The 27,701-nt window shown below is 32.7% G+C and overlaps 2 protein-coding genes across 8 annotated transcripts in view; one reads left to right on the forward strand and one right to left on the reverse strand.

Moving 5' to 3' along the window:
- Positions 1 to 27,701, forward strand: part of LOC118203853 (uncharacterized) — a 262,288-nt gene that overhangs the window by 31,561 nt on the left and 203,026 nt on the right. The window lies entirely within an intron of this gene.
- On the reverse strand, positions 83 to 26,650 carry LOC118203852 (IST1 homolog). Of its 7 annotated transcripts, none has more exons than XM_085826898.1 (6): positions 26,493 to 26,650; positions 12,158 to 12,390; positions 11,905 to 12,071; positions 682 to 801; positions 452 to 526; positions 83 to 324 (listed from the first exon to the last, which is right to left on the reverse strand). In XM_085826898.1, exons 2-6 carry the CDS (start codon positions 12,303 to 12,305, stop codon positions 205 to 207), a joined length of 630 nt encoding a protein of 209 aa, XP_085683024.1. In that variant the 5' UTR covers positions 12,306 to 12,390; positions 26,493 to 26,650; the 3' UTR covers positions 83 to 204. The 7 variants fall into 7 exon arrangements, with proteins under 7 accessions (XP_085683024.1, XP_085683023.1, XP_085683022.1 ...); XM_085826897.1 differs by lacking the exon at positions 26,493 to 26,650 and adding an exon at positions 25,867 to 26,434; XM_085826896.1 differs by lacking the exon at positions 26,493 to 26,650 and adding an exon at positions 19,964 to 20,552 and having other exon boundaries at positions 452 to 525; positions 685 to 801.

Consider the following 27,701-nt stretch of genomic DNA (forward strand, 5'->3'; position numbering starts at 1 on the left):
GCTGCAATTCATATCAAGCATCCTACTTCTAACTATTTAGAAAACACAGATACATCAACGATTTGCGGAAAGAACCACGACACTAAATTAAATATTGTTTTATTTTCCTGAGAATAACTCACATAAACTTCGTTTATTGTACAAACAGTTTCAGTGACAGAAAAATATAGCTAGTCTCAGACATAAGACTCACATATTTGTAGCCTATAAGATTTCATTTGTGTTCCCTAAGAATCCCATGCGTCTTTGAAGAATCCTGAATTTACTGGATACGAGCCTGAAAAAACAGGTGGAACACTTGCATTCCTTCCACACACCTAAAATCTAAAATAATTTATTAGAATTATTGAAATTTTACCACCTGCACGTTAAAATAAAAACACGATATAGTTTACAAAAAAAAAAGTTCATGTTACTTTATGAGAGAATTTAATAAAAATAAAAGACATACTTTCTCATGTTTCTGTGAGGAGGCAACTCGAAAAGGTGAAGAAACAGGTGGAACACTTGCACTCTTTCCACACACCTAAAATATAATTTATTAGAATTATTGAAATTTTATTATCTGCACATTAAAGTAAAAACACAATATACATGTAGTTTACAAAAAAAAAAAAAAAAAAAATCAAACAAAATTCATGTTTACTTTTTGAGAGAATTTAATAAAAATAAAAGATATACTTTCTCGTGTATCTGTGCAAGTCGATTAAGTACAGTACAAAAATTTCCAAGTCGTCCTGGAAATAAGCAATTGGGCTGTACTGAAGGATCAGGTGGAACACTTGCACCCTTTCGATTCACCTAAAATATAAACTGATATATTAGAATTATTGAAATTTTATCACATGCACATTAAAATATAAACACAATACACATATAGTCATGCATTTAATAGAAATAAAAGACGCGCTTTCTCCGCCACATTAATTTTCTTTTCGCGAAAGGTATATAATTACAAAGAGCAGGATTCAGATATTAACCTGAAAGAACCAAACCTAATTATTATATCAAACATATTGCATGTTAAATGAAACAAATAATAAACAGAAAAAATTGTTAAATGAAACACAGAGGGATAAGGTAGATGTTTCTGACATTCTTAAACTGCCAAAATTCATGTTATTCCCTAGCCCTTTCTGAAAGAATTAATTAATTAATTAAATGTTTCCGACTTCCTTAAACTGTGAAAAATACATATTTATCCCTAGCTCCTTTCTGAGAGAATTACTGGTCACTCTCTATAGTTCATGCCATATGCTGCGCCCCTTCCCAAAAAAAATTAACAGCAGAGGAACTAGTATCAAATAAAATGTCCAGATTTCTGATATTATTCTTTATCATGACATGTTAACCTGCTAAACTCAAAAACAAAAAGATTTTCCCACGTACAAAAATAATTTTAAAAGAATGAAAAAAAATTTTTTTCCCCTTAATAACAAATTATAAACAATATAGAATTAGTATCTAAGAGCGTAATCACTAAGTTTTAAATGCAGTTAGTATAAAATTACTTATATATTTTTAAAAATATCTTTATTACTTTAAATATTTTATAGAAAAACAAACCTTTAGAGAGTCCAATCATTATTATGCATGCACATAAACAGTTCTTAGTAATTTCTTAGTTGAGGTAAAAAAAATCGGAGAGTGATCAGAAGCATTTAGTGGCACACTGTGCTAAGTAAAAAGACAGGAATAGCATCAACAACATTTAGCACTTTGTTTCCAGAAAAAGAGGAACTTTATTTTTCTCAACATAACTTACATTGAATAAAAAAATACAAGGGTACTTTTGTGTATGCACATGTTTTATATTATATCAGCTATTAACATGCAAAGTAAAAAAATGTCAATCACAAATAATATGCGTCGCAAAGGTTTCACACTTTCGTTATCATATAATACAATGAAAATAATTTATATACATTTCCTTCCCCCCCAGCAAAAAAAATGAAATGAAATTTTAAAAACAGAAAATCAGTAGTTTACCTTTTCTATAGCCATAACTGTGACAAAAGAACACAAATCCTTAAACAACTTCAGCAAGCATGTGACACACACCATTTAATGAAATATGAAATGCAGAACTGCTTCAATAGTACGCTGCGTTCATTATCTAATGTGCACCAGATAACCGGCACATATGCTTGAAGCCCACTGGAGAGTTAGATTATGATATTTTTAAATATTTAATCCCACACTCACAGCCATCCATACTTTTCCTTCTTTTAAAAATGAGCAATAAACAGATACAGCAAACCATTTCAGATGGTAAATATCAGAGTTTTGGGGAAAATAACATGTTAGGCTAAATTAATGAAAAATGTTTGGAATATGAGAAAGTTACGAGAAACATTTTGCAAACTGGGTTGGTGAAAGTATGCTAAAAAACCAGGAACCTTCCACTTAGTTGGGTGATTTGGGATATCTGCTTACCAATTAGTGCACATGGCATGTATCAATACTGCAGCAAACTCTGTGCACACAAAAAATTATTTTTCGAAACAAAATAGCTTTTAAACTTTTAACTTAAATGCTTATAAAAATAAATAAAAACCTGAAAGGTTTCAGATTTTAACACCTGCCTAAAAGGGTTTGTTAAGGCTTAATATACTGCTGAGCACATGGTCTACCAGTCTACTGCTGCACTATCTCCTACTAATGCACTTTCCTTTTCCTTCTTTATCTTTATTATTTAGCATCATTTTCAGTACTTGCATACTATGATGACTACCTCGGCGATATTTGCCGATAAAAATCTTCATTGCCGTTTTTTTATTTATGTTCTTAATTCTTTTGAAAATAAAAGCTCTAATTATAAAGCAACAAAACTTAAAAACAAAAAATCATGAATATATATATATATACATATTATAAATAAATGTATATATATATAAAAGTTAAAAAAAAAAAAAATCTAAGGTTTCAGATTTTAAATTACATCCTAAAGGGCTTTTTTTAACATTTTGTGTGTTAAATTTATTTATTAACCCTCTGGCTGATCATCTCGCAATTTCCGCGGGCATATGTTTTTCTTCCTTTATTCAGGAGTGCATCCGAATTTTCTCCCATTTAACCATTGAAATAAACTATATACAGTATTAGGCGTTTAGTTTACGTTTTTTGACTAACAGATATCGTTAGTAGTCCACTAAACTGCGGTATTTGAAGGCACGTAGTATTAGCGCTCGAACTTCACTTTTTGCCGCTTTTTTCTTACACAAATGGCTGCTAGAAAATGTTCAGCGAATATCTTTATTATCTAATTAAATTATTTAATTACTAATTAGATTTATTGAATCTGGTGCAAAGACTGTGAAGTTGGACTTTGCCTTGACCCCTCTTTTGAACTGCATCATACTGAACTGCATGTCTAAGGTATTTTTCCCTCAGCATGTTATATTTTCTTAAATTTTATACATTTCACTTTTTTATATTATGCAATAAATATAAATTAACTATAATTTGACTGAAATTTATTTTTAAAAAGATTTTTTTTTCGGTGATAACATCTGAAATTGGTTTTTCTGGCAAGTTAGTTTCTCATGATAAAAATCTACATCCAAATTTGGAATTCTATTGTTGTCTACTGCATCATATACCTACTTATTAAGCAGTAATAGAAATCCGTCCAGTTAACATTTGTTTCCCTTTTCCTTTTATTTACAATAATATTTAGGTTTATGTGTACTTTTATACTCAACCAGTTTTCTCCACGGAAGTTAACTTTGCGGAATGCGATTGTTAATGACATACCTCCATGTAAATATCTTATTTCTAAGAACATTGTACTTGGAAGATATAATGAAAGCCTATGCTGTCCTTTTTCGACATCTTGCGGACATAAATTAAATATCAGTCTTTTTCAACTGAGCATATTCAAATAATCATGCAAATATTATATATAATAAATACAAATGTTATTTAAATAAGTTTTTTTAACCCCTTAAGGACCAGCGCGGGGAGAATAAAGTGCAGTCACAGGACTGGACCCGCTGAAATGGATCGTCGCCACCAGCCCGCGCATTTTCAGCAGTTAAGCCTAATTTAACCCTTTGACGCACGGTGGTCGCGCCCTGAAACTACCATTTTCCGACTTTTTTCCTCCTCTTTTTTCCCAAAACACAAAATGACTGTAGAATCATATATGTTTTAGGTATTAATACTTCAGATCGAATGCCTTTTAAAATTCGTTTTCGATGAGACAAAATAACTTCCTTTTATTAATATAAACAACTTTAAATTTCAAAAGTTAGTCATCACACATCATTATTTCTATCATAAACAGTAAAAAATTGCAGTAATTAAACTGCATATATGAAAAAAAAAAACCTCTCTATATATATATGGCATTTGCTATGTGGTTTCAGGGCACAACCACTGCGCCACTAGAGCATTGTGTCAGAATGCTTACAATCCTCTAGAGGCTCGGTGGTCGCGCCTTGAAACCACTGGCGTTTGCTTCTCAATGGCGTTCGCTTGCTTTTTAAATAGGAATGTTTTTTTTTACTTGGATATACATAAAGGACTTAGTTAAAATAGTTAGTTAATAAAACACAGAGTTATTTTATTACTAAACAATACATGCACCTGCCCAGTAAAAAGGTCTTTCTTTTCCAAATACTTTCCTCTGACATCAACACACTTGCTCCCTAAGCTAGTATTGTGATTTTATAAATTATTTCCTGTGGTTTAAATTTAATGTAAATATACTTTGCTATAATTAAAAATAGAAATTACGTAAAAGTTTTATTTAAATTAAAAATATTTTCTGAATATTTTGGGACAAAATACGAATAAAATAAGTAGGAATGGGAAACGAACGATCCGTACAAAGCCAAAAAGACCAAGCCCTTCCCCAATTAACATAAAAAACCACAAATTTCATGTGCCAGATGAAAAGAAATTAAATAACCCTGGGCAAATACCAGTGAAATTTAAATCCAGGCAGTGTACATTTTGTAGCACAAGGAAGAAACCTCATAGAACAAGATGTATGTGCGAAACGTGCAATGTGGGTCTATGCGTGTACCAAAGAGACAAAACATGCTTTGAAGAGTGTCACAAAAAAGATTTGTTCTTTGAAATTTAAAAAAAAAACACTGAGTTCTTTTTTATCCTTATTTTATTGAGTTTTTTAATCCATTTATCCAAATGTCCTTATTATGTAGGTCCTCATATTTTCACTGCTACAGAAAATGTTTATTTTTAAATTTTTTTGACGATTTACTTTGTAAAATAATGTAAAAAAATTATATATAATGCAATTCTTAAATACATTTTTTTTAAATCTGTAAATTTCGTCATTTATTGGAAACGCACGCAGAAAATGGTAAGTTTTCTTCCCCTACTACATCAGTAAGTTTCAAAGTCCTAGACGCGCGGTTGTTTCACAGTGCGACCACCACCCACAGAACAATGGGCAAGAGTAGATTTTTTTAAATTCATATATTATTTGTCTCTAGGATCATAATATTCAATTTCTAGAGTTTTTAGTTAAAAAAAATTATAAAAATAATATTGCACGCATCAAAGGATTAAAAAGAAAAGTTCAAAGTATATTATAAAGGCATTTTTATCTATTTACGGTTGAATTTAAAGGTTTCAGAAGCGATTCAATTTTGGTGTTCCATGTAGTGGAACCCTGAGCCACAAAGGGCTAAATCAAATTCCTCGTCATTATAAATATCGCGAATACACATCAAATAGTTTTCTGGTCGCAATTTTCTAATTTCGACTAAGCGTAACGTATGCTTTATGCATGCGCTTTGAAAGAAATGTTTAATAAAGTAATCAAATAAATATTAAGCTTTTTTTTTTGTAAGTTTTGATACCCTTTAGATCATAATTGCTCTTTATTTCATAAATTACGGTTTCATATTTTTAATTTTATAATTTCTGCATGCCATTTTACCAGCTTTAAACTGATGATCTATAATACGGAAAAATCGATAATCCGGAATCGCCGAAGTCCCAACGAGTCTGAATTAAAGACTTTTGACTGTATTTTTTAAATGAGTATATCTTTATAATTTCCAATAGTCGCGTGCTGGAGATAAAAATGTTTTTTTCTGTACAATGTTGGCATTGCTCGCTTTGAAATCCTTGCATCTGTTGATAAAAAATTTGTTAAAGATTTAGAAAATATGAAATCAATAAAAGACAAATTCTATATTTGGTCTTCCACATGTCCATATTCATAGGAGGATTACATCATTCAAAATTCGATGGCTCTATGTACCATTGTTTCATGCCAATGTGAGAAATATACGTAGATTTATGTAGATTTTTCATTATTTAATTTCTTCAAAAATAATGCATGAGTCTAGTCCCTCAGGGACAAAGCCCCCTTGAACTAATACACTAAATACCAAATACGAATTTAAAAAAATTAAAATGAACTTATTTAAAACTGGTTAAAAGAAACATTGAAGTTAATGGTGAGGAATGTGGCAGGAAATAGATTTCAAAATAGCATGGAAAGGTGTTTCCCGTTTTTTCCGCCAAATATATTCAGCTAAATACATATCCAAATGATGGCGGCTTGTCCCACGTTGTCGCTTGTTTCTCCATTTTGCAGAACCTCACTTCCTTTCAACGTGTTGAGTAACAGGCATAGATGGGTGAATAAAATTGTGTCGATGATTCATCTTAAAATGTTCAAAACTGGCAGCAATGAGCCCCTCTGTTTGATATCCAGGCCACGATTCTGACATTATTGTTGAGCCTTCAGCAATATTCTTTTGGATTTCATGCATTAATGTTGTTGCCTTCCGGTCTGGAACTCTGACTAGAAATGATGTGGTAATAGCAAGTGCGGCATGTTAAGCTGCATTCAGACCGGGGCGTAAAGGCATAAGTGGTTAAAACCGAGCTCCGTTGGCAAGGCAACCAGTCTGTGCTACATCACAAAATCTGGTTTAGGCCTCGTGGCATAGGGTTCAAAGTTTTCAACTTCATGCCGAGTTTGGGATAAGCGTCAACCAATCAGAGCGAAGCTAAAACGAAGTGGCATTCTGCAAAAGATTTCGCTGTCACAAAACAAGCAGAGTGCTCGTGGGAAATCAATCGAACAGGAGAACAGCGCGGAAAAGTTGTAGACACACCCACGCATGCGCAATTTAGCTTCTCTCATTGGCCACGGTGAGGTGGCATGCAGGTGTGAAAGGAACTCCCGTATTTTATGCTCTTATGACTATGCCTCTATGCCCTTTACGCCACCTTAGGGTTAGCCTGTATAGGGTTATAACAAGGTCGGAAGTTTTGGCGAGATATTTAGGTAATAGTCATAGTACGTAAGTACCTCATTTTCTTTGCACTTATGCCATATACAATTCAACTACAAAACATTTAAAAATATTTAGAACCCTCGATTTCCGAGTTTATCATATCAATGCTCAGTTTTCTTTCTAAGATGGCTTTCAAAACTTTTTTCAGTCGTTCTGTTACTAATGGTTTGAGTCTTTATTTATTAAATATCACATTCTCGGCACTTACACCACATAAAATTCAATTTAACAGCAAAATCCCAAAATATTTAAAATCAACATATCTTTAGAATTTCCAATAGACAGTCTCATGCACTGGAGGTAAAAATATTTTCTTCTGTATAGTGTTGCCACTGCTTGCTTTGAAATCATTGAGTTTCTAAATAAAAATTCAATAAAGTTTTACAAAATATAAAATAGATAATTAAACAAATTCAAAATTTGGGCTTCTAGGTGACCATGTTCAGGTGCCTTTTTCACAATGCACTGGTTGCTTTGTGTACACCAATGTTTCTGCTACAGCTGCTAATAGTAACACTGGTGCAGTGGTTTTTCTCAGCACTGTAACAAGGCTGTTGGTGCAAATTGTATCAACAAATGATACCCAAGTTGCAGCTGACCAACTAGCCTTGACTGAAATCCGTAAAAGATGATTAGACCATTGTAATATTTATTAACAGGCCACTATTAAGGAAATTGCTTCAGCCATACTTTAAAACAATGCATCTGTTCTAAATTGTCAGCTTGTGATAAATTCCCCAATAAATAATGGTCGCAGTGGTACTCTGCAGCAGATCCAAAGTCATTGTGGAATCGCAGGAAATGAATTTGTTGATACTCGGTTACTTTTTTTAATCACTTATACGGATGTAATCAACAAATTACTGAGAAGAGCATTTTTTGGAAGACTATGGAAAGGCCCCCAACCCAATCTTCTTGTTTGCTTTCACAGTGCTAAAAGAATCACTGGAGCTAGACGTGGTGCTCATCTTCGAGTGAAGGCATTGGGCACATTGTTTCAATAAGCAAGAAGGATTACTGTTTAGTACGCAGCAGCACAAAACTGAGGGAAATATATATAAAGCAATAAAGGGGTGATCCCAACTTTGTAACTGAAGTCCAGTATTAAAAGTAATAGCTCATTTATTTTTAACACACGTAAAATCATCAGATGGCACGGTTCTTTAATAATGTTTATTTAATTTTATTTTATGTTTTAAATTTTCTAACTGTAGATATAAGTTCATTCTTTTCTAATTTTTAATTATTTTGCAAATGGATCAGAGAAGGCTGACCATTTCTGAAGCACTGAAAGTGCTACATGAACTGTCTTCAGATAGTAAATCTTATACAGATCCCGGTACATCTGCAAAACATGCAACAATGGGTTGTGCTTTTTTAAAAGTAATGTCACTTTCTTCAAAAAGTACTACAAAAAAAAAAAAAAAAAAAAAATGATTTGTAAATATATACCCAAGTTACTTCCCCCCTCACTTATATGCAAGGAATCAACAAATAACCGAGAAGAGCATTTTATGGGAGCTCAGAGTAGCAGGCCTACCCGTGGCACACCCTGGGTAATGCTAAATCTGCTATGGTATTCACAATCTAGTGTTTTGTAATCGTAAGCAAAGTCTCTTACTCTATTATGCATTTCCCAGCAATGCTCGCTTCAGCACTTTTTTCAAAATTTTGTTCATTCAGTGAGCCCGTTTTGGGCACTCCACAGAATTAAAAAAGTAAGTGCTATCTTTACAAAAGTTTACCTGTGTACTCCTCCAAGCTTGATTAGACTGCCTACCATTTGTTTTATCGAAATCCCAACTTTAAAAGGTAGTGTGCTGGAAAGGGGTAAAGCAAAAAATGCACAATTTATTAACATATAAGAATAAAAAAACTGAGCTCACCGTGCCGGGTAATAGTTAAGATGTGTGTGTGTGTGTGTGTATGTATATATATATACTTTTTAAGCAGCCATTTGCAACCAAAAAGGGACAAGCCCAACTACATGTTATAGAGGTCAAAATACATATAGTCATAACGAAAAAAATCTCTCCTGCATCCAAAGAGTCAATTATTCTTGGGCAACATAACATTCAACAGAAAAATCACAGCATCTGTCTATACATACAGATGTCACGCAGAAAAAAAAAATTCTTTCAAATGGATTTGAAAGCGGTCAAAATGGAGAGTTTTATAAGGTATTTCGCCTGCCTTCTTGGCATGACTTCGTGGTGCGGTGGTCTGCACGCTCAGCGCACAATTGAGAGCTCTGTGGTTCGATTACCGGCAAAGGCGGTTGCTCATTTTTTATCTTGCCTGCTTCCAAAAAAATACTTAATGTCTCTACAGTGCCACCCAAACACAAAGGGTGTTGGATGATGATTCTCCTCGCCCAAGATTTGGCGATTGGATTCCCTAAAAACCCCAGTTGCTCTTTAAAAGGGGGGAGTATATAAGATATTTCTCCCCCTTAGCAGTGTGGTGGTCTGCATGCTCAGAGCGTAATTAGGTCCATGGTTTGATTCCCAGGGAAGGCGGTTGCTCATTTTTCATCTTGCCTGCTTCCAAAAAAAAAACACCTAATATCTCTACAGTTTCACTGAAATATGGTAATTTTAGCAATTACAATATTTTCTTTACTTCACACAAGAGAGTAAAAAAATTCTCATTGTACTTTTTACAAGAATAGTTTTGTGACTTTCTTCTCATAGTAGTACTCTCGGTTGGTTCATAGACATTTTCTGTAGTGATTGTATTTAAATATTGATTTTTGTTCTTTATATATTGTTAATTCATTTTCATTTTGGAGATTTTTTACACACAAGACTTGCCCAAAATATGAAATACCTATGAGCAAAAATTTGCACCTGATCAAAATGTAAACAAAATGCACTGGTAAATTGTGACAACAGTGAGGTAAATCCATTAAAAAGTAAAGTATGTATTAAACCATTGAAATCTCTAATATTCTGGGACAAAAATATACTTTTGCAAATGTTTAAAAGCAGCTTTAAGAAATTTGTGTTAGGTTAAAGTGCATTAAAGCCTAAAAAACAAGTATACAACACAAGAAAAAAGAAAAAGAAACTTTTTGAATTTTTTGTGGAAGCATCTTAAACAACTTACATTGAAAGAAATGTTGAATAAAGTAAATAAATAAATTTTTTTTTTTTTTTTTTTTTTTTTTTTTTGTAAATTTTGATACCCTTTAGATCATAAATTATGGTTTCATATTTTTAATTTTGTAACTTCTGCATGCCATCTTACCAGATTAAAATTGATGATCTATAATCCGGAAAAACCCCTAATCCGGAATCGCCGAAATCCCAATGAGTCCAGGTTAAAAACTTTCCACTGTATTAAAAAATAAAGAAATAAAATAGTTAACATATGTTGTGTCTTTAAGATAAGGGCTCTCCCATTTCATAAAATCAGTCTGCTTCCAAAATTTATTTTTCCCTATTACTTGCAAAATTATGAGTTTACATAAAACTTGCCATTTTAGTAAACTTGCCTACCAACTACAATGAAAAAGTACTGTTTTCAATTCTAGATATAATTTCAATATTTTTCTCTTAATAAGGTCCCTAGCTTTAGTGAAACAAACATTGCTATGAAATGAAGCTTGATAGTAACCACAACCTTAACAACACATCCAAGACTATGCTCAAAAATATTATTTTAGACAAATACTTGAGAAGAATATTACAAAGTTTCATAAAGTGAATAATTTTACAGAACCAATTTTGGGTTTGCAGTGCTTTCTTCTCTTAGCCAGATTTTAACTGCAATGACAATTTGGAGCAGATTTTACGTTAAAACATTATATGATTATTTCAATAATATTTCACTAATTTCACTAATGTCCGTTTTTCTGAAAGAATTATTTAATACTAAACATTTCATCATCTGACTACTGTGAATTGCAAAATCCATCTCATTGCCTTCAGCAAAATCTCACACAGTAAACATGTTTAAACCAAAATGTAAGTCACATTTGTGACCTATGTTTCGTACGTGACAAGACGTTACCATCATTGCCACACATGTGCATATTCCAGCAACCGCCTTATATGGAAGAGTAACAAAGTTCCAATTACTGCTGCCTTGCTCAATTAAAATAGCACAGGGTTGATCTTCAGTTATGGTTACAAACTTGTCAACTTCAGGCAAAGTATTTATATGATGACAGTGGTAAAAGGAATAATCTATAACACATAGTAATTTGCTGGAGAACTGAATTAAGACACCCACTGATAACACTTAAATGCCACTAATAAGAGACAAAGTTGTCTGCATTTTATTCTTGATATCTAAGCAACTAAGCAGATTTTTAATCTTTTGAAGTGTTAGAAACAGAGATTTTTAAGATGAAATAGATGTCTACTTCAAATGAATAATGAACTCCATCACATCAGCAATCAATACTTCTTAAACTTCAGGTAACTGGTAGTCATAAGACTTACATTTTTAATAATAACTTCCATTATCCCATTTGTCATTTAAATAACAGAAAATCACAAGTAGTAATAAAATTACATTTTTACATTTGTTATTAAAACTGGTCACAAATGCTCGATTTGAGTTTAATGTAGGATGCTAAATAAGAAATGGAAAACATTTCAGAACTTACATTGGGTGCAGGATAATTAAATGGCATTGTTAAGTCATGCTGTGGATACTGTCCAGCATGATGCATCAATGATTTACATTCATCACTTAAATCAATTGAAGGTTCTGTTTGAGCCTCTTCCTCTGCAGCAAATACTTCATAAGGAACTTTATGGCTTTTAGCAATTTCTAGAATACAATAGTAAGAGATATCTGTGAAAAAACGTTACATAGAAACTGATTACTTAACTACCAACTAAAATAGTTCAACTTACCTATTAAATATTTTTCTACTAAACTTTTAGGAGGAACTTGCACACTAAATTTATGTATCAGTTTTTTATTTACTAAGTTCTCTACATTTTCTCTTGCAGCTAAGACATAAGGTTCGCCATATATCTCTTCTAGTTCCCTAGCAATCATCTTTAACTGCTCAATATCAGTCTTTAAATGGTCAGCTGCCCAGATCAAGCTCAATACTGCTTCAGCTAAACATTGATCTAAAGGTCTTCATTCATTACATGAAAGAAAAAACATCTTAGTTTCAATATTTAATTTTTAAAAGAATTTCTTATAAATTAGACAACAGACTGTGCATGGAATTATTTTTAATACTAGATCCTTTTTAAAAAATTTTCTATTATTGTGTAATGGGCCGACTTTGAACATATTATCATCAAACTGCTTTCCAAGCCTTTCAATCTTCAAAACATTTTCGAAAGCAATGGTTACTTACTAAATAAGAACATATCTTTTATAATCTTTAATGGAGATTAGCCATTAAAATAGAATAGCTTACAGCTTAGAATTTAAGATATATAGGTACATACATTAGAAACAGGGTTTAAGAATAAGTACTTTACATGACATTTTAATTTATGGTTTGGCTCCTTTATGCTAATACAGTTCATGCACTTTGGATTTTTATATTTTCATAATTTATTGCTTATTTCAGATTTTCAAAAATGTAATATCTTTTGTTAATTCACTTTTTGACAGTAGACTTTTGCTGTTTTTTCTCAATTTGAATTGTTGTTGACTGTTACCAAGAGGTATCGAATCGAAGGGGTGGGCTACTCAGCAGCACAGCTGACCCACCCACCATCCAAGTAGAATTTTATCAAGATACAACCTGACATCTCCATGGTAGCAAGGCACAGCTCTGCCTTGTTGCAGGCTTAAAAAAAAAAAAAAAAAAAAAAAAAAAAAAAAAAAAAAAAATCATGCAGATTTTGGACTGCAGGCAAAATACACCTTACCAGTCATAATATCCTCGAAAATGAAGGGACCAATGAAACCCTAAACTGATAAGCAGCAGTTCTCAATACATTCACATTCACTATCCTGTCTACATCAGTGTGAGAATTTTCAGGAACCCAGTAGCTACAATTGCAGCAGTTCACAATACCATAATGTTTGAATTTTGCCTCATCGGGCCACACAACCTTCCCTGCCAATTCCTCATCATTACCAACCACGTCTAAAACTACTCACAGTACTTTATCCTTCAATCTGAATCATCCTCATTCATCATGTGTAGCAGTTTTGGAAGTACACTTTCCATATCGTATTCTTCAAAATGTTTTTGACACTTGCCCGGCTCACTCCATGTCTGTACACTACCTGGTTCACTGGCCTTTGCAGTTTTGATTGTAATGTTGCAACACGTCAGCACTCGATGCTTGGACTTACAACTGTTTGCAGTCGGGTGGATCTTCCCTTGTGCAAATCTTTAACAGTTCCATCAGCTTCAAATTTATCACGAATGCAGGCAATTCTGTTGGTGCCATTACTCCAATCTCTCTTTGCAACTGCCGTTGTTCCAGTACCTCTTTACTATAGCCCTACATTCAACAAACAATAAACGAACCTCAGCCATTGTTGCTAAATGACTGTCTTCTGAGCTGGCTCATTTCACTACCAACTAGCCACGCTTGCACGGCATAAATTTCCAGCTCTTCTTACTACAACAAATTTAATACCTTACTACATATTATCAAAATACATTAGATTAGTGAATATAGGTCTTTTTGTTTAGAAATTATTGGAACTACTCTGATATGCGCCCTCAAGGCACCAAATTTCTCGCCAAATATTTTTGGCGAGAAACTCCACGCTGTCATATTGCTATCTAAATTTTTTGTCTACATTTCGAACTTTAAGCCTAAAATGTCTCCAAAAAGACGGTTTTCGCGAATGCAAAAACCACGTTTTGAACACACAATTTAAGCTAAAAATCCGAAACAAAAACAAAAAATTTAGATAGCAAAACCGTGAAGTTTCTAACCAAAATTATTTCACAAGAGTCCATGTACACAGCGATATGTTTTAACTTAAAAAAGCATCTACGAATGGCACCATCTAGGCAACGAACGAATTTACGAACTATGCACACCTCGCTTTAATAAATTAACATAACAACAATAAATTTCAAAGAATACCATGTACACAGCGTTCTGTTTCAACTTTAAAAAACATCTACGAATTGCACAATTTAGACAGTACGCACTAATCAACAAAATAAATTTCAAACAATTCAAAAAAACAACAATAACGACAGAAATTCGTACTAAAAAAAACAATAAACATAACATTCTACAAAATAAGAACAAGAATAAAATAAAATGCACTTACCATTAATGCTTTTTGGAACAACAGAAATACCAATTTCATACCGCCACATAATCACTATCGTATTTATATGACAGCCAGACACACTATCCAGAAAATTCATACTATGGTTCACAAATAAATAAAATAACAAATAATCACAAATCCCTACTTCTATTATGCACAGCCACTAAAAATAATCTTCCATACCTTCTTTCCACACCTCCAAATACCCATTGCCCCTCAACAGGATGGCCACGACGATATTTCCTTATACCAAACAACAACTTTCACCACTAAATCTTTCTCCCCTAGCTTCTCAGACACAAAGCATGACGGGAACCAACGAACTCCAGCGAAAGAATTTTCAACATCAACAGGGTTGTCATACAATATGCAATCGTGCCAAAAACCACCGCAGAACACATATCGCCACATTTGGTGAAATTAGGGCGTATATCAGAGTTGTACCAAATTATTTAATTACAAAGTGAGCACAATTTTTTTTTTTTTTTGGATCCCACACTACAAACATTGTTTTGCAAGTAAAAAAATCAGTGTGTTCTTACTGACCCAGCAGATAAGACTATTTAAAACTATTAGTTTGGTAAAAGTAGATGCATATATGGGTACTTTTCCCTTTCACCAGCAAAAATCTCGCCAAGCAGACATTATTGGCAACAATATACAGTATACACATAAAAAATTTTAACAAATGTTAGTTCTAAGAATTTTCCTTTTTGAAGGCATAAGCATTTTAATATGATTTAAAATTTTGTGAAAAGCCAATAAGTAAAGACAATAAATTTGTAAAATAACATTAGTTTAAGAATTTAATATGACCCCCAAGTATCATGTGATCCCAAGAGATCTTGTCTCACGTAAACTACGATACAAAAATATAATTCTCTCAGTAATTATCTACATTAGTTTCAAGTTAAATCTTAATTTGGAATACAAGTTTAAATGCAAGAATTACTTCACATTCATACGAATAGCTTATGTAAAACCGCAGTGCTTTTTATTTCGCTAGTGCATTCTCATTAGAATTGATGAATTTAACCCCTGACTTTGCCTTTTCTATATTTTTGCCGATGGCATCTTAATTAAGTTAATTACCGCGAGTGGCCTTAGGGCATAAAATTGAACTACCTGGTAAAACTTCTATGTAATTGTTTCTTATTATTGAAATAAACAATCAGTCTGATAAGAAATGGCTGCGATTTGTTTTGAAAATGAGGTGTAAAAGGTTACCATCGAGGATATTCCGTTTGGCATCAGTTGTACCATTATTGACGTCTTTATCGCCTGCGCCGGCAAAACAGAAAAGTACCCATAAATGTTTTTGGTAAAATCTAGGAAAGCCCACAACACCCTTGGCGACAAACTGGGAAAGTGCAGAATCAACCACTGCTTTGCCAGTTTCTCAAAATCGCCAACTTGAAAATAACAAGTAAAAAAAAGTGCACAAACTCGGCATCCACGTACACATCGACCTATTTTCACTTTAAAAAAATCCCAAAATTGTAAACTTGGTACTGCACATTCCCTTGACTTTGTCCATGTACACATCGATACACACCATATAAATGTGATCAGCTAGGATCCAACCATGTTTTCATAATTTCTTCACATGTAATTTGAAAATGTGCTTATTTTTTTAGAATCATCTCCTGATGATATTCCATTTGTAACATACTCGCAAATTCAAACTCTTTTTATGATATTTTAACTCTTATACTTTAGCTTTTTATGAATTAAAATTAAAAACCATACAAAGAATGGTATTCTATTCATAACATGGTAGTAAAATTAAAATGTTCGTACTTCCTTCTTATAGCGGCCTTTGAGACTGAATGACTAATCAACTGAGGCACTCGGCAAAACCTCACTATGTGTTCTTATATTAGCATTAGCCTTTTGGGTTAATCTTTGGATTATGGTAACTTGGCGGTTTTTTGGCGAAAATTTGGCGACCAACCCTCCTACAGCAACCTGCTAGTTTTGTTTCGTACGCCATTTTGTTTTCACGAAGTAAAGGCATTTTCTTTTTTTTTTTTTTTTTTTTTTTTTTTGTAACTCAACATTTTTTTTCAACAATCTGCTAGCCGAATTACGTTTATACTAGAACTATTATGGAACAAAAATGCTTAATCGTGACGAAGATTAGGTGCGAAATTGGGAGAAAGTGCAGAATCACCCACTGCTTGCTGCGTTTTTAAGAATTGCACATATACGGTATCATTCATGTATACGTCAACCCATTTTCACTTAAACAAATATCCCAGAATTGCACAAAAATGGCATTGCGCACACTCTTGACTTTTATCCATGTACACTGCTAAAGTCCTAGTTAGTAACCTTTATCGCCTTACCAAAATGTCGCCAAACTACCTGTTACCATATTCCAAAGATTAGCCCAATTTTGCTCTAGCAACATGTTTTTATATTCCGATTCTAGGAGTAATCTAGGCACCTGGGCCAAAGGCCCTACCCATATAGTACAGTCTTACCTTTCCTAATTATTACAAGAGATAGCTAAAGAGATTGTAGCTGACTCAATTACGGAGATGTAATAAAAAACACCCTTTTAGTTCGGGCTTAGATAATTGAACATGAGTCAGCACCCTACATTCACAGACAAGAATAGACAGTTCGAGCTGGTGATTTGGCTAGAAACAGAGAAATAGAATGACATAGGCAGTTATGAGAGTTAATTGGTGCATCAGGTAATTACAAACAAAAGAGAGGTGAGGAGCAACACTGCATAAGTGAAATATAAAAACAAATAATATATATATGCACATAGGTATAACAATAAGAATACATAGACCTCTGCCTCCCATAGTTTTGGCACAGCTTTAGTATTAGTCCTTTTTGGCGAGAAATTTGTTTGGCGACATTTTGGAGCGATAAATGAAAAATTATGATAACCTTGGTAACCCTAAATACTGAGCTTCAAACATGCCGCCATTTCTATCCACGTAACTTTAACGAATTTGATAGGTATCAGAGCTTTGATGGCAGGAAAGTTAATTGTGTGTTTTTCTTAAAGTTACTTTTGTGTTAGGAAAGCACAACATTTAATTTTTTTTTTTTTTTAAAGCCAAATTTTTGATAGTTAAAACTGGTGCTTTTAATATTACATCACATGAGTCTTGACATTTTTTCATATGTCAACTCTGCATATTCTTATAAACTCCACCCCCCCCCCCAAGGGAAAAGAAAAACACATTTTCAGTAGCATGAGGTAAACTCTTGGTGTTTCCTTTGCTAAGGAGATCAAAATTACCATGGTCTAAAAATACTTATTTACCTCATATTAGAACTAAAGGGATGTGTAATTGCATGAATTCATAGGTTCAAATCAAGACCAAAATCAGGTTTCATTATTGCTTTAATAACATTTTCATAATTTGTCTGACTATAAAAAATATAATGTTGCTTAGATTATGGAATATATTGCTTATAATTTAGAGTTCTCAAATTTTGTAAATCTTACAACCTAACAGCTGTATGTGAATAACCTTCACTGAGTATTATTACTTTTATTAATAGTATGTTGACATAACAGTTGACTTTTTATTTTAAATTTTATGCAAATTTTCTACATTACTTAAACATTTTATCTAACAGAAATCTGAATTTTTTGTAATAAAAACTCTATAATAAAAGTAAGAGTACAATTTATATATAAAAATTTGACTACATGGGAAGCACTTAGATACTGATTTCAATGTCTTTAAATGTTATTATCATAAAGTTTAGATATATTCTTATTAAGTTAAGATATACTTTTATTCTATTATAAAGTTTAGATGTACAGAACAGAAGGCACACTTTGTGCTTATGACTCAGTCAACCACTTGTGGCATGATAACAATTAAGTTCAAATGTAAAATTTAAATTCAAATAAATTTGTAGCCCAAAGGCTGCACAAATCAATTTAATGCAAAGTTGGTTAAAAACTTAACTGGCATGGAATTCAACTATCAGCAATTATAATGCAAGGCTGAAGACTACAAATCTTTTCTTATCTAGCAACCTATTAATGTGGCCTCAAAAGGCAAAACACGGTTTGTTTTACAAAATAAAAACTTCATTTGGATTCTGGTGAGAAAACGGATGGAGGAAATTGACAGTAAAGATTCCAAGCATAAAATAACTCTGGTTACAAAATAAAGGAACGTTACAATATACTTTGTTCCCTGATTAATTATTCAGTACCTGAAATAGTGCAATGCATTTTTGTATTTAGTTTATTTAAATGCTTTCTAAAACTGACAGGATTTTGCAAATATATTGAGCATATTTTTTGACCTATAGATGCAACACTTCTTCTCTTCAGAAGTAAGATTTAGAATTAAGAAATAAGAAAATAAGAGACAATTATGAATAGAAAATAAATACATATGCTGGCTAGCAGAAGAAGGATACCTTCATAAAGTACTTTTTAAGAGAAACTGGCTCAGATTCTACGGAATCTACGGAAAACTACTAAAACTCCCATATAGCCAGCCTAAACTACCACTGTTCAGTGGCTATCACTCCACCACTAGTGGATTCCAATGACTGTTCGAATTTTTCACAGAAATTATCATTTACAATGATTGTTGTATTATTACCATTGGTACAAAATTTACTCATTATGATAATTTGACTTTAGCTTTTAAATTATAATCATAAATTACTTGTAATAAATTGAGGGATTAAAAACTTCTTAATATTTTTACCATTTACAAAATTTAATCATAAAAAATATTTCTAACACTGGTACAAAACTTGCCCATTATAATTGAATTTGATTTCCTTCAGTTTGAAATATTTTTTATTTTCTTTTAATAACAGCATCTAAGAAACTAAAGTAACATATACTAGTTTGAAATGCATTTTTTAACCTTTTGTAAATTTCATTATTCATAAACATAAAAATTAACCTTTTGTAAATTTAAAATATTAGCTAAGTACTAATATAAAAAAATATAAATATGAACTAACTACTTAAAATATTAATGTTTAATACATTATATTTTGTAATTAAAAATATTAACATTTTGTAAATTTCATTACTCATAACATAATTGTCATAAATTCATTTACAGTAGTGTTTCAAGAATTTATCATAGCAGTACTTGAAATATTGAAAATTAGAGAAAGACTGTTTATTCTGATTAAGAGCTTATTTTTTAGGATTGTTATTTAGTCTAGATCGGGTTTCGTTGACAATCCGCCATTTTTTTCCGATCTTCAAAACCGGCTACCTTGGCGACCGAAGTTTGTCGCCAAATAAAAAAATCGCCAAAAGGACCAATACTAAAGCTGTTCCGTATTTTTTTGAGAGAAAATAGTAATGAGTTCTAAGCTGAACAATATTTATTTCCTGGTGGATCCAGTTATTAGGAAGCTACCAACAAAAGTGAACGCCTTAAGAAACTCACATATCACAAACAAAACACAATTAAAAATCTTACTTCTCCTGCTGAATGAAACGAATTCGAACCCGCAAGATTTCGCACTGTAGTTCTAGTTCTTCAATGCCTTCTATTAGCTGCTCCTGGTAAATTACGTCCTCTACACAAATTCTAGCACGCTCAAATTTTCCTTTTGCAAGATAATCAGCAATGCGGCGTTTTTCATTTTGGGCTTGTCCATATATAGTCTCTGCTAAATACTCTAATTTCCCGATTGTTAATATTAAATTTCTTTTAAGCTCAGGAAATTTACCCATCAGATACATTCTTACACTAACTATTATGCGCAACAGCAATCACCCTCCAACTCATGAAAACGCAAGAATATCTATGGAGAATGCCAGGGCTATAACAAAGAATTCTTTGGCTATACTAAAGCTGCTTCAACAAAAAGTCTTGACTCCCATACAAAGAATATCAAAGATTAGAGATTCTTTGTTCTTTGTCCCATATTTACAAATTGGCGCCAAATAGGTTGACTGCAGCGCCAATCGAGTTTGCAGCGGTTGCACTGTTTACTAAAATTCTGGGCCCAAGGCCAAATTCTCGGCCCATCATCATCCTCCCACAAGCGTCTAGCCCCTCAGATTCGCATGTTCACTCGCTGTACCTCCTGCTGTGATAGCTGCTTCGCTGCTATTGGTTAGAAGAATACAGACGTAACATAGAGCTTTCGGCGTCATTTGCTTTGTCACGTGGTAAAGCTTCTCGAGCCCGTGTAGGGTTATATCCGTATTCTATTTTGCTAATGGAATGTTGGAAAAACAATATTTAACATAGTTTATTAATGTTTTATCGTGATACAACAACATTTTTAAGAACAAGATTACAAAGCTTACAATTATACACCTAAATTTATCTCAGTTTTTGCTCTGAGATGGAATCCCAGGGAAAATATTGTTAATGATGGACTAGATCAAAGTAGTGATATAGAGAAAGCACATGTGGGATCTTTTCCTTTACTGAATAACATTTGCCAGTCAATTTACAGCAAAATATATATGCCTACATTGCCTACTGTCCTTTAAATTAAATATAACCTTTGAATCGCTCTTAATATTATTATTCTTTTAAAAGTAACTGTTGTCAGTTAAATCTATCAGATACCTATAGTATGCATAAGGTAGTAAGGAATATACTTTTTACACACATAAACATTGCTTGGATTATCCCAAATTTTCATTTATATTTTAAAATACACAGTGCCATTTCCATTATCTATTTCTACTTCATTACCTTTTTTTTTTTTTTTTTTTTTTTTTACTAAAGATGGGGATGATCTAGAACTGTGACAGATTGCATTTTGAATGTATTTTAAATTTACCATTAATATTTTAAACTGCATTTTGCATCAATATTTATGTTTGCTCTCCCATTAAGGGAAACATAGAAATAAGTTTTTGTGTTTAAATATAAGTTATTAAATTTAAATTCCTATATTTAAATTAAAATTCCTGTGTTTAATTCCATCTTTAACAAGAGCCATAAAATATATGGAATTTACATTCCTACCACAGATGTAGTAAGTCATGAACTCATTGGCAACTTTGAAGAGTATTTGCAAACTTGTTGGTGAGTTAGGAGAGGGATGTTTGCATATCTTTAAATTTATTTCAATGATGCATCCACCACCACCACCTATTGTTTTACATTCTTCTTCTTCAATACAAGACATGCACAATTCTAGGCCTTTTTTTCACCATTGTTCTCCCTATAAATCATTTTAATAAAAAAAATTTTTTAAAAAATCAGAAAATTACAAAATTTTGGCACCAGAATCCTAAAATAAGAAAGGAAAGAGGGGCATGTGATGCCTTTTATGTTGTATGCATGCAGAAAGCTACATCGCCAAAGATTTTACCAGAGACAACAGAAACTGCAGTATGTGGTCCACCGCAATGCTGAAGTACTGAAATTCCCATAGGAAGGATCATAATCTGCAACCACACTGGTGAAAATATCTGGAGAACTGCTGTCTGGGAGAATGCTATAATAAATGATTTTTAGTGACATGTGTAGCCACATAAATTTTTCTTCGCAACATGGTTTAGACCATCAATAATTTTTCACAGTATTCTGGTGAGATCCAGAAAATTAGAAAGTACCAAAATTCATAATTTTAGATTTATTTTGAGTAAGTTATACACTTTGTGAACTGTGATGAACAAAAATTAATAAGCAGTGCTTCCCTCAAACCAATTTCCTTTCTTTCACATAATGATTTATTTGTATATATCAGAACTTTACTAGTATTGCAATATGCTTTTGGAATGATTATTATTTCATTCTATGAGATTTTTACAATCCCATGACATAGCAGACTGAAACTAGAAAAAACGAACAGTTTTTTGTTTTCATTATTTTTAGCAAATTAAAAAGACCCATATTTATAAAATGAGAACATGGCTAACAAAAATGAATATAAAATTACATACACAATTATCATAAGTCAGTTATGATTATACATGACTGTTACAGTTAAATACTATTTATTGGCACTTTACCACCAAAGAAAACGCACAGATATCATTGCTGGGAAATAACTACCTCTAAAAATCTGAGATGTAGTAAATAATCAATAGGTACCTTTGTCACAATTTGAATTATCATTTTTAAAGCACATTGATACTTAATTATGTTTAAAAAAAATACACTATCCTACTTGATCTGGTTTTCCTAAAGCTGGTGAATGCTTAAGCAATGAACTCACTAGTTTGACTCATTGATTAAGATAACATAATCTGTATGTGTGGCTGTTTCAGTTATATTATTCTTCAGTTCAGAACTAAGTAGGTGCTACATAGCAAAAAATTAAAGTAGTTTTTTTAAAGTAATTGTTTCAGCTAACTTTGGTAGAAAAAATAAGCAGCCCTTAGGTGCTTTGCCATATTCAAATAACCTAACCAAACCCTTGTTAGAACATTATAAGTGACTACAGCTATAGTTGTGCATAGAACTTTGCAAATAGAAGGATAAATAATATAAATTCATTTTTTCCAGATGAATCTTAATACATCAACACCATCAAGGATCACATCCATGGTCTGCATCAACAAAATGAAACATCATGTCATGCATTATGCATCCCCATACAGGTCTGAAACCAAGTGTAATCGTATGGTCCATTACATTCCAGTTGCCTTCACGCTTAATGCTCATCGGTGGCCAGGGCAACCTGTATGAGTGCAATGGGCAGCAAGACATAGGAGCGTCAAAATTTTTAGAATTTTGGCAGGAATTGGAAGGCATAATTTGCAAGCAACAGTTATTCTTTAGGTGATAAAATGTCTAGCTCTGGCTTCGCTAGCAGTAAAGCAGCTGAATACTGATAATTCGACCTGAGTTCACATTCTGGTGAACGGGTTGGCTGCACGTGTGTTTTCATAGTTTTCCGCATATATGAAATATGTATAAGCTAATTTCTCTTTGAAAGTACTTCATGAAAGTATCTCTACCCTTAGCCAATTTACTATACTGTAATCAAATAAATTAAACACCCCCCCCCAAAAAAAACAGCCTCCATGTTTAATGTGCAGTTGAACAGGTGCCATTGTTTAGGGCTACTGTAAATGATTTATCAGATTTAAAAATTCTAATATTGAAAATATTATGCATATTATAATGATTGAATCCAAGTAAAGAATGAGAAATTATCCAAATTTTCTTTACGTACAACAAATGTTTTGCTGTGTATGTTATGTGAGCACCAGGTACATTATGTACAAAAATACCAGGTACATTTTGTACATAATGTATTATGTACAAAAATGCACTCCTTAATGTTTGCCCAATGGAAGACTTCAAATGCGATAGATGATGCAGTATGGAAACTCAGGATACAAAAAAAGTGAAATCAATAGCCATTTGGAAGTGTGCTATGTGATCAATGTTCATAAAATGTCTGTAGCACATGAGGTAATATTTTAGTTTCTAGTTCATTTCCATAAATTGATTATTGTATGTATACTACTTATGAAAAGGCAGTGCTTTTAAAATCTGATGAATCATTTATTATTACTCTGAGGTTTTCGAAGCTCACTGCTGTCTATCTTTAGAGGTTGTCTAGAACTAGTGATCAACAAGGAATGTCTGGCACATAACAGAGAACAACTCCTAAATTCCAACCATTTTTTTTACTGATCTATTTATCCCTTGATCTATGATTTCATTAGATCTGTTATCTACTGAATATATCATGCCTATGATTATAAAATCACTAACGCACCACAGTCTACCCATGGCTACATCAGCTGAACACTGGTAATAATTGAAATCTCATTTTCTCACATATTTTAGGTGCACATCCAGTATCTGTTTATGTTCATGCAATGACTGTCTGAGGAGGAATATATTCCAAGTTTAACTGTTTTTTAAACCATGTACTTCAAGTCTAACTGATTTGCTTACACATGTACAGTTAAGTCAAGTATTAAAAGTTATGTGCATAATAAATATGATTTTACCTACTGTCTTCTGTAATGTTATGCTTCTAATGGCTGTCAGTGTTTTATGATTACAACAGTTATTTATATTAATGTTAACCAAAAAAAAATTTAATCACTGTGGAAATCTACAAATTAGACAAACTGCAATTATCATTTTCTTCTAATATTTAATCTAAAGCAGCGGTTCTCAACCTTTTCACTAACGAGTACCATCTAAAAAAAATTGAAAAACCTTTAATATCACCACCACTCCTGAACACTCCTGAACTCAAAATAAAAACTCAATCAGGAGGTTAGGTTTTAATTTTTTAATTTAATAGTTAAAAATACTTTGCTTCTTTGCATACCACCGGTTGAGAACTCCTGATCTAAAGAAATGTTCCTATGTTGTTTAGATTCATCCACACTCATTCTGCAAACAAATTGTGGAAATTTTTATATTTTTTATCTATTAACAGTCAAATGGTAAGTGCATTAAGTGATAATATCAGTAGAACATATTCGCTGTACTGATGATTTTCATACTCTTTCTCAAATGTACACATAATTACTAATAATTTATTCATAGTAAATCATTAATAGAAGATTTTACTTTTTGATGAAATACATTTTACATAACTTGTTAGCTTTTATGCACTTTCGTAACATACATGTTAAATGTCAGTTTACATATTTTCTAATTAATATTTCACTTAAATCATCATTTCCTAGAAACTGGTATTGCTGTTTCTTATTAATTTTTCATTAAAATGTATAAGTTTTTTTTTTTTTTTTTTTCTTCTCAGAATTTTACTTCATGTGATGAATAAGCATTATTTCCATTAAGTTGGCAAACTTGGATCTACAAATTAGCAGAAAATCCAGCCTTAATCCTATGAAGCTTTATTATAGCACTATTAGATTTATTGTTTTAAACTCCAATTCATTTACTCAGAAAAACCATTCTATTAAGAAATTTTATATAATCATCATTAAGAAAAATATATTGTTTATAATATGTTTTTATATAACTACTTCATTTTAGACAATATATTACTTTATGAAGCCAAATAATAGATATGCAACACTTAGTTGAATATCAATTGTGTAAATCTTGTTTTGAAATTTTAATATATAATTAGGTGCTTTGTTAGTGTTGGAAACATGATTTTGTAAGTAATTATTTTCTTCTCAGAAGACATGCCGTATTTTTATCTTAAATCTGGATGGTATTTTCTAGGGAATATGATCTTTTAGAAAACTTTTGCTTACATTTTTGTTTGATTTATCCCTTAGAAAATTTCATGAATATCATGATGTTGACTGAGCAATGCTATGACTGAGCAATGAATGAGCAGAACCTAAGTCCTGACCAACTCCGTGGTCCTGACATATGACATACCAGTTAAGAAAAATGCATGAAATGAAACCATAACTCAAAAATAAATTAAAGGTAAGAAATGTGGAAAATATATTTACCTTCACGTATATACTTATATTTACCCACTAAAGAAGTCCATATTTATAATACTCAGACTATATTATAAAAAATGTTGCGACAACGAAATATTAAATTTGGATGACAAAGGAAATTTTAAATTTTCCTTACGAATTACAGCAAACTATACATCAGGGGCGTAGCTAGAGTTCCTAGCGCCCGGGGACAACTGAAGAATTTGCGCGCCTTTCTATGTGCCAAAATTGGAAAACATTTCATTAAAAAATTTCGTGGCATCAGTTTGGCGCCCCTTGTATGCTGCGCCCGGGGACAGATGTCCCCCCTTGCCCCACTCTAGCTACGCCACTGCTATACATCATATGAAGCCATCAAAATCTTATTCTTCACTATCTGAATTCTAAGTCTTCCAGATCGTCGCATTCATCCTCTTGGTTTACAGTCTCTTTATCTAAAGATATAATTTCAGCTTTTTTGAACCCTGCTATTATTGACGATGTTTCTACCGATTTCCATGCACTTCCTGCCCACTTTGCAATTTCTTCATAAGATGCTCTACGCATTTTACCGCTTTTGGTTTACGTATGCAATCCTTCACTCATCCAACACTCCCACCGCTTTCGGACTTCAGCTTTGAAGGATTTATTACCTGACAAATCTAACTGTTGTAAGATTTTGTCAAACGACCAGAAACTATTGCTTCGGTCGTAGACAATTTTTGACATCTGGTTTCCACTGACTCAAAGAAATGAGCACGCATGGAATCCATTATCAATACCCTTTGGTTGGAAAAAAGATCCCATACGACACTGCCAAACTTTTTGTAGCCACTCATGCATAATTGTTCCGCACATCTAGCCGTTCTCGTTTGCACAAATAATTACGTCATTAGGAAAATCTCCCTTCGGAACAGTCTTTCGTTTAAAAATGATTATCGGAGTTAACTTGTCACCGTTTGCGGCTCAAGCTAACACACATGTAAATGACGTTCTTTCATGCCCCGTCATAAACACAGATACAGTTTTTTCACCAGTTTCATCAACAGTTCTGTTTTCAGGAGAGTCGAAAGCTAATGGCGTTTCATCCATATTTATTATCTGTGACCGAATAATTTTTTTTGTCAATAATAGATGTCACATATTTTAGAAAAGATGACTTTTTATCCTGCCAGTCCATTGGTAATTGTTGCCTGACTGTTGTTCTAGTACGCATAGAAATATTTTTTCTTTTCATAAATCTACTATACCTCCTTTGAAATCATTTATGTTCATTCGTTTTGCTATAAATTTTGCTTGTAAGCGAATTTTTACAGTCGAAATTGCCATTCCGTTTCCTCGTTGCTCCTTTATCCAGTTTGCAAGGTCGTTCTCTAGATTTGGCCACCTTACAGTACCACTTCTTTTGGCTCATTTCTGTTGTGGCATATTTTTAAGAAGTTCTTTTTCAGTTCTCCAACGTCGAATACATCTGTTGTCCACTTCAAACTCTTGAGCTGCTGCTCGATTTCCAATTTGTTTAGCACGTGAAATTACATTAAGCTTAAAACTACCAGTATAGCTTCTGTACCGTTTAGGGACATTTTCAAAAAATTTCCGCTCCCTTCTTACTTAAAAACTATTCAACAAGTACTTGTACCCAAACTGATGGGATCTGTATCTGGCAGAATGCCAAGAAAAATCCATTCATGCTGAAGGGGAAATACGTCAGAGTTCCTTATTGCGAAGCAGAAAGGCAGGGGTGGGGAGAGGATGGGTCCTGGAAGATTCATCGAATGGCAGAGGAGAGAGACTATTCAAACTGATGAGAATGTTGATTTGAAAGGGGGAAGAATGTTATTGTTCTGAGATCTCGTTTAGGG

This window comes from Stegodyphus dumicola, chromosome 11 (assembly GCF_044657685.1).
Source record: "Stegodyphus dumicola isolate Sdum_Otavi_A_Nest chromosome 11, ASM4465768v1".
NCBI lineage: Eukaryota > Metazoa > Arthropoda > Arachnida > Araneae > Eresidae > Stegodyphus > Stegodyphus dumicola.

Coding starts and splice junctions, on each gene's coding strand:
- LOC118203852 (XM_035376150.2), bottom strand. CDS start 20,229: ATGTATCTGATGGGTAAATTTCCTGAGCTTAAAAGAAATTTAATATTA. Junction 12,072..12,157: donor AGTAGAAAAATATTTAATAG/GTAAGTTGAACT, acceptor ATTGTATTCTAG/AAATTGCTAAAAGCCATAAA. Junction 527..681: donor TTGCACAGATACACGAGAAA/GTATATCTTTTA, acceptor ATTATATTTTAG/GTGTGTGGAAAGAGTGCAAG.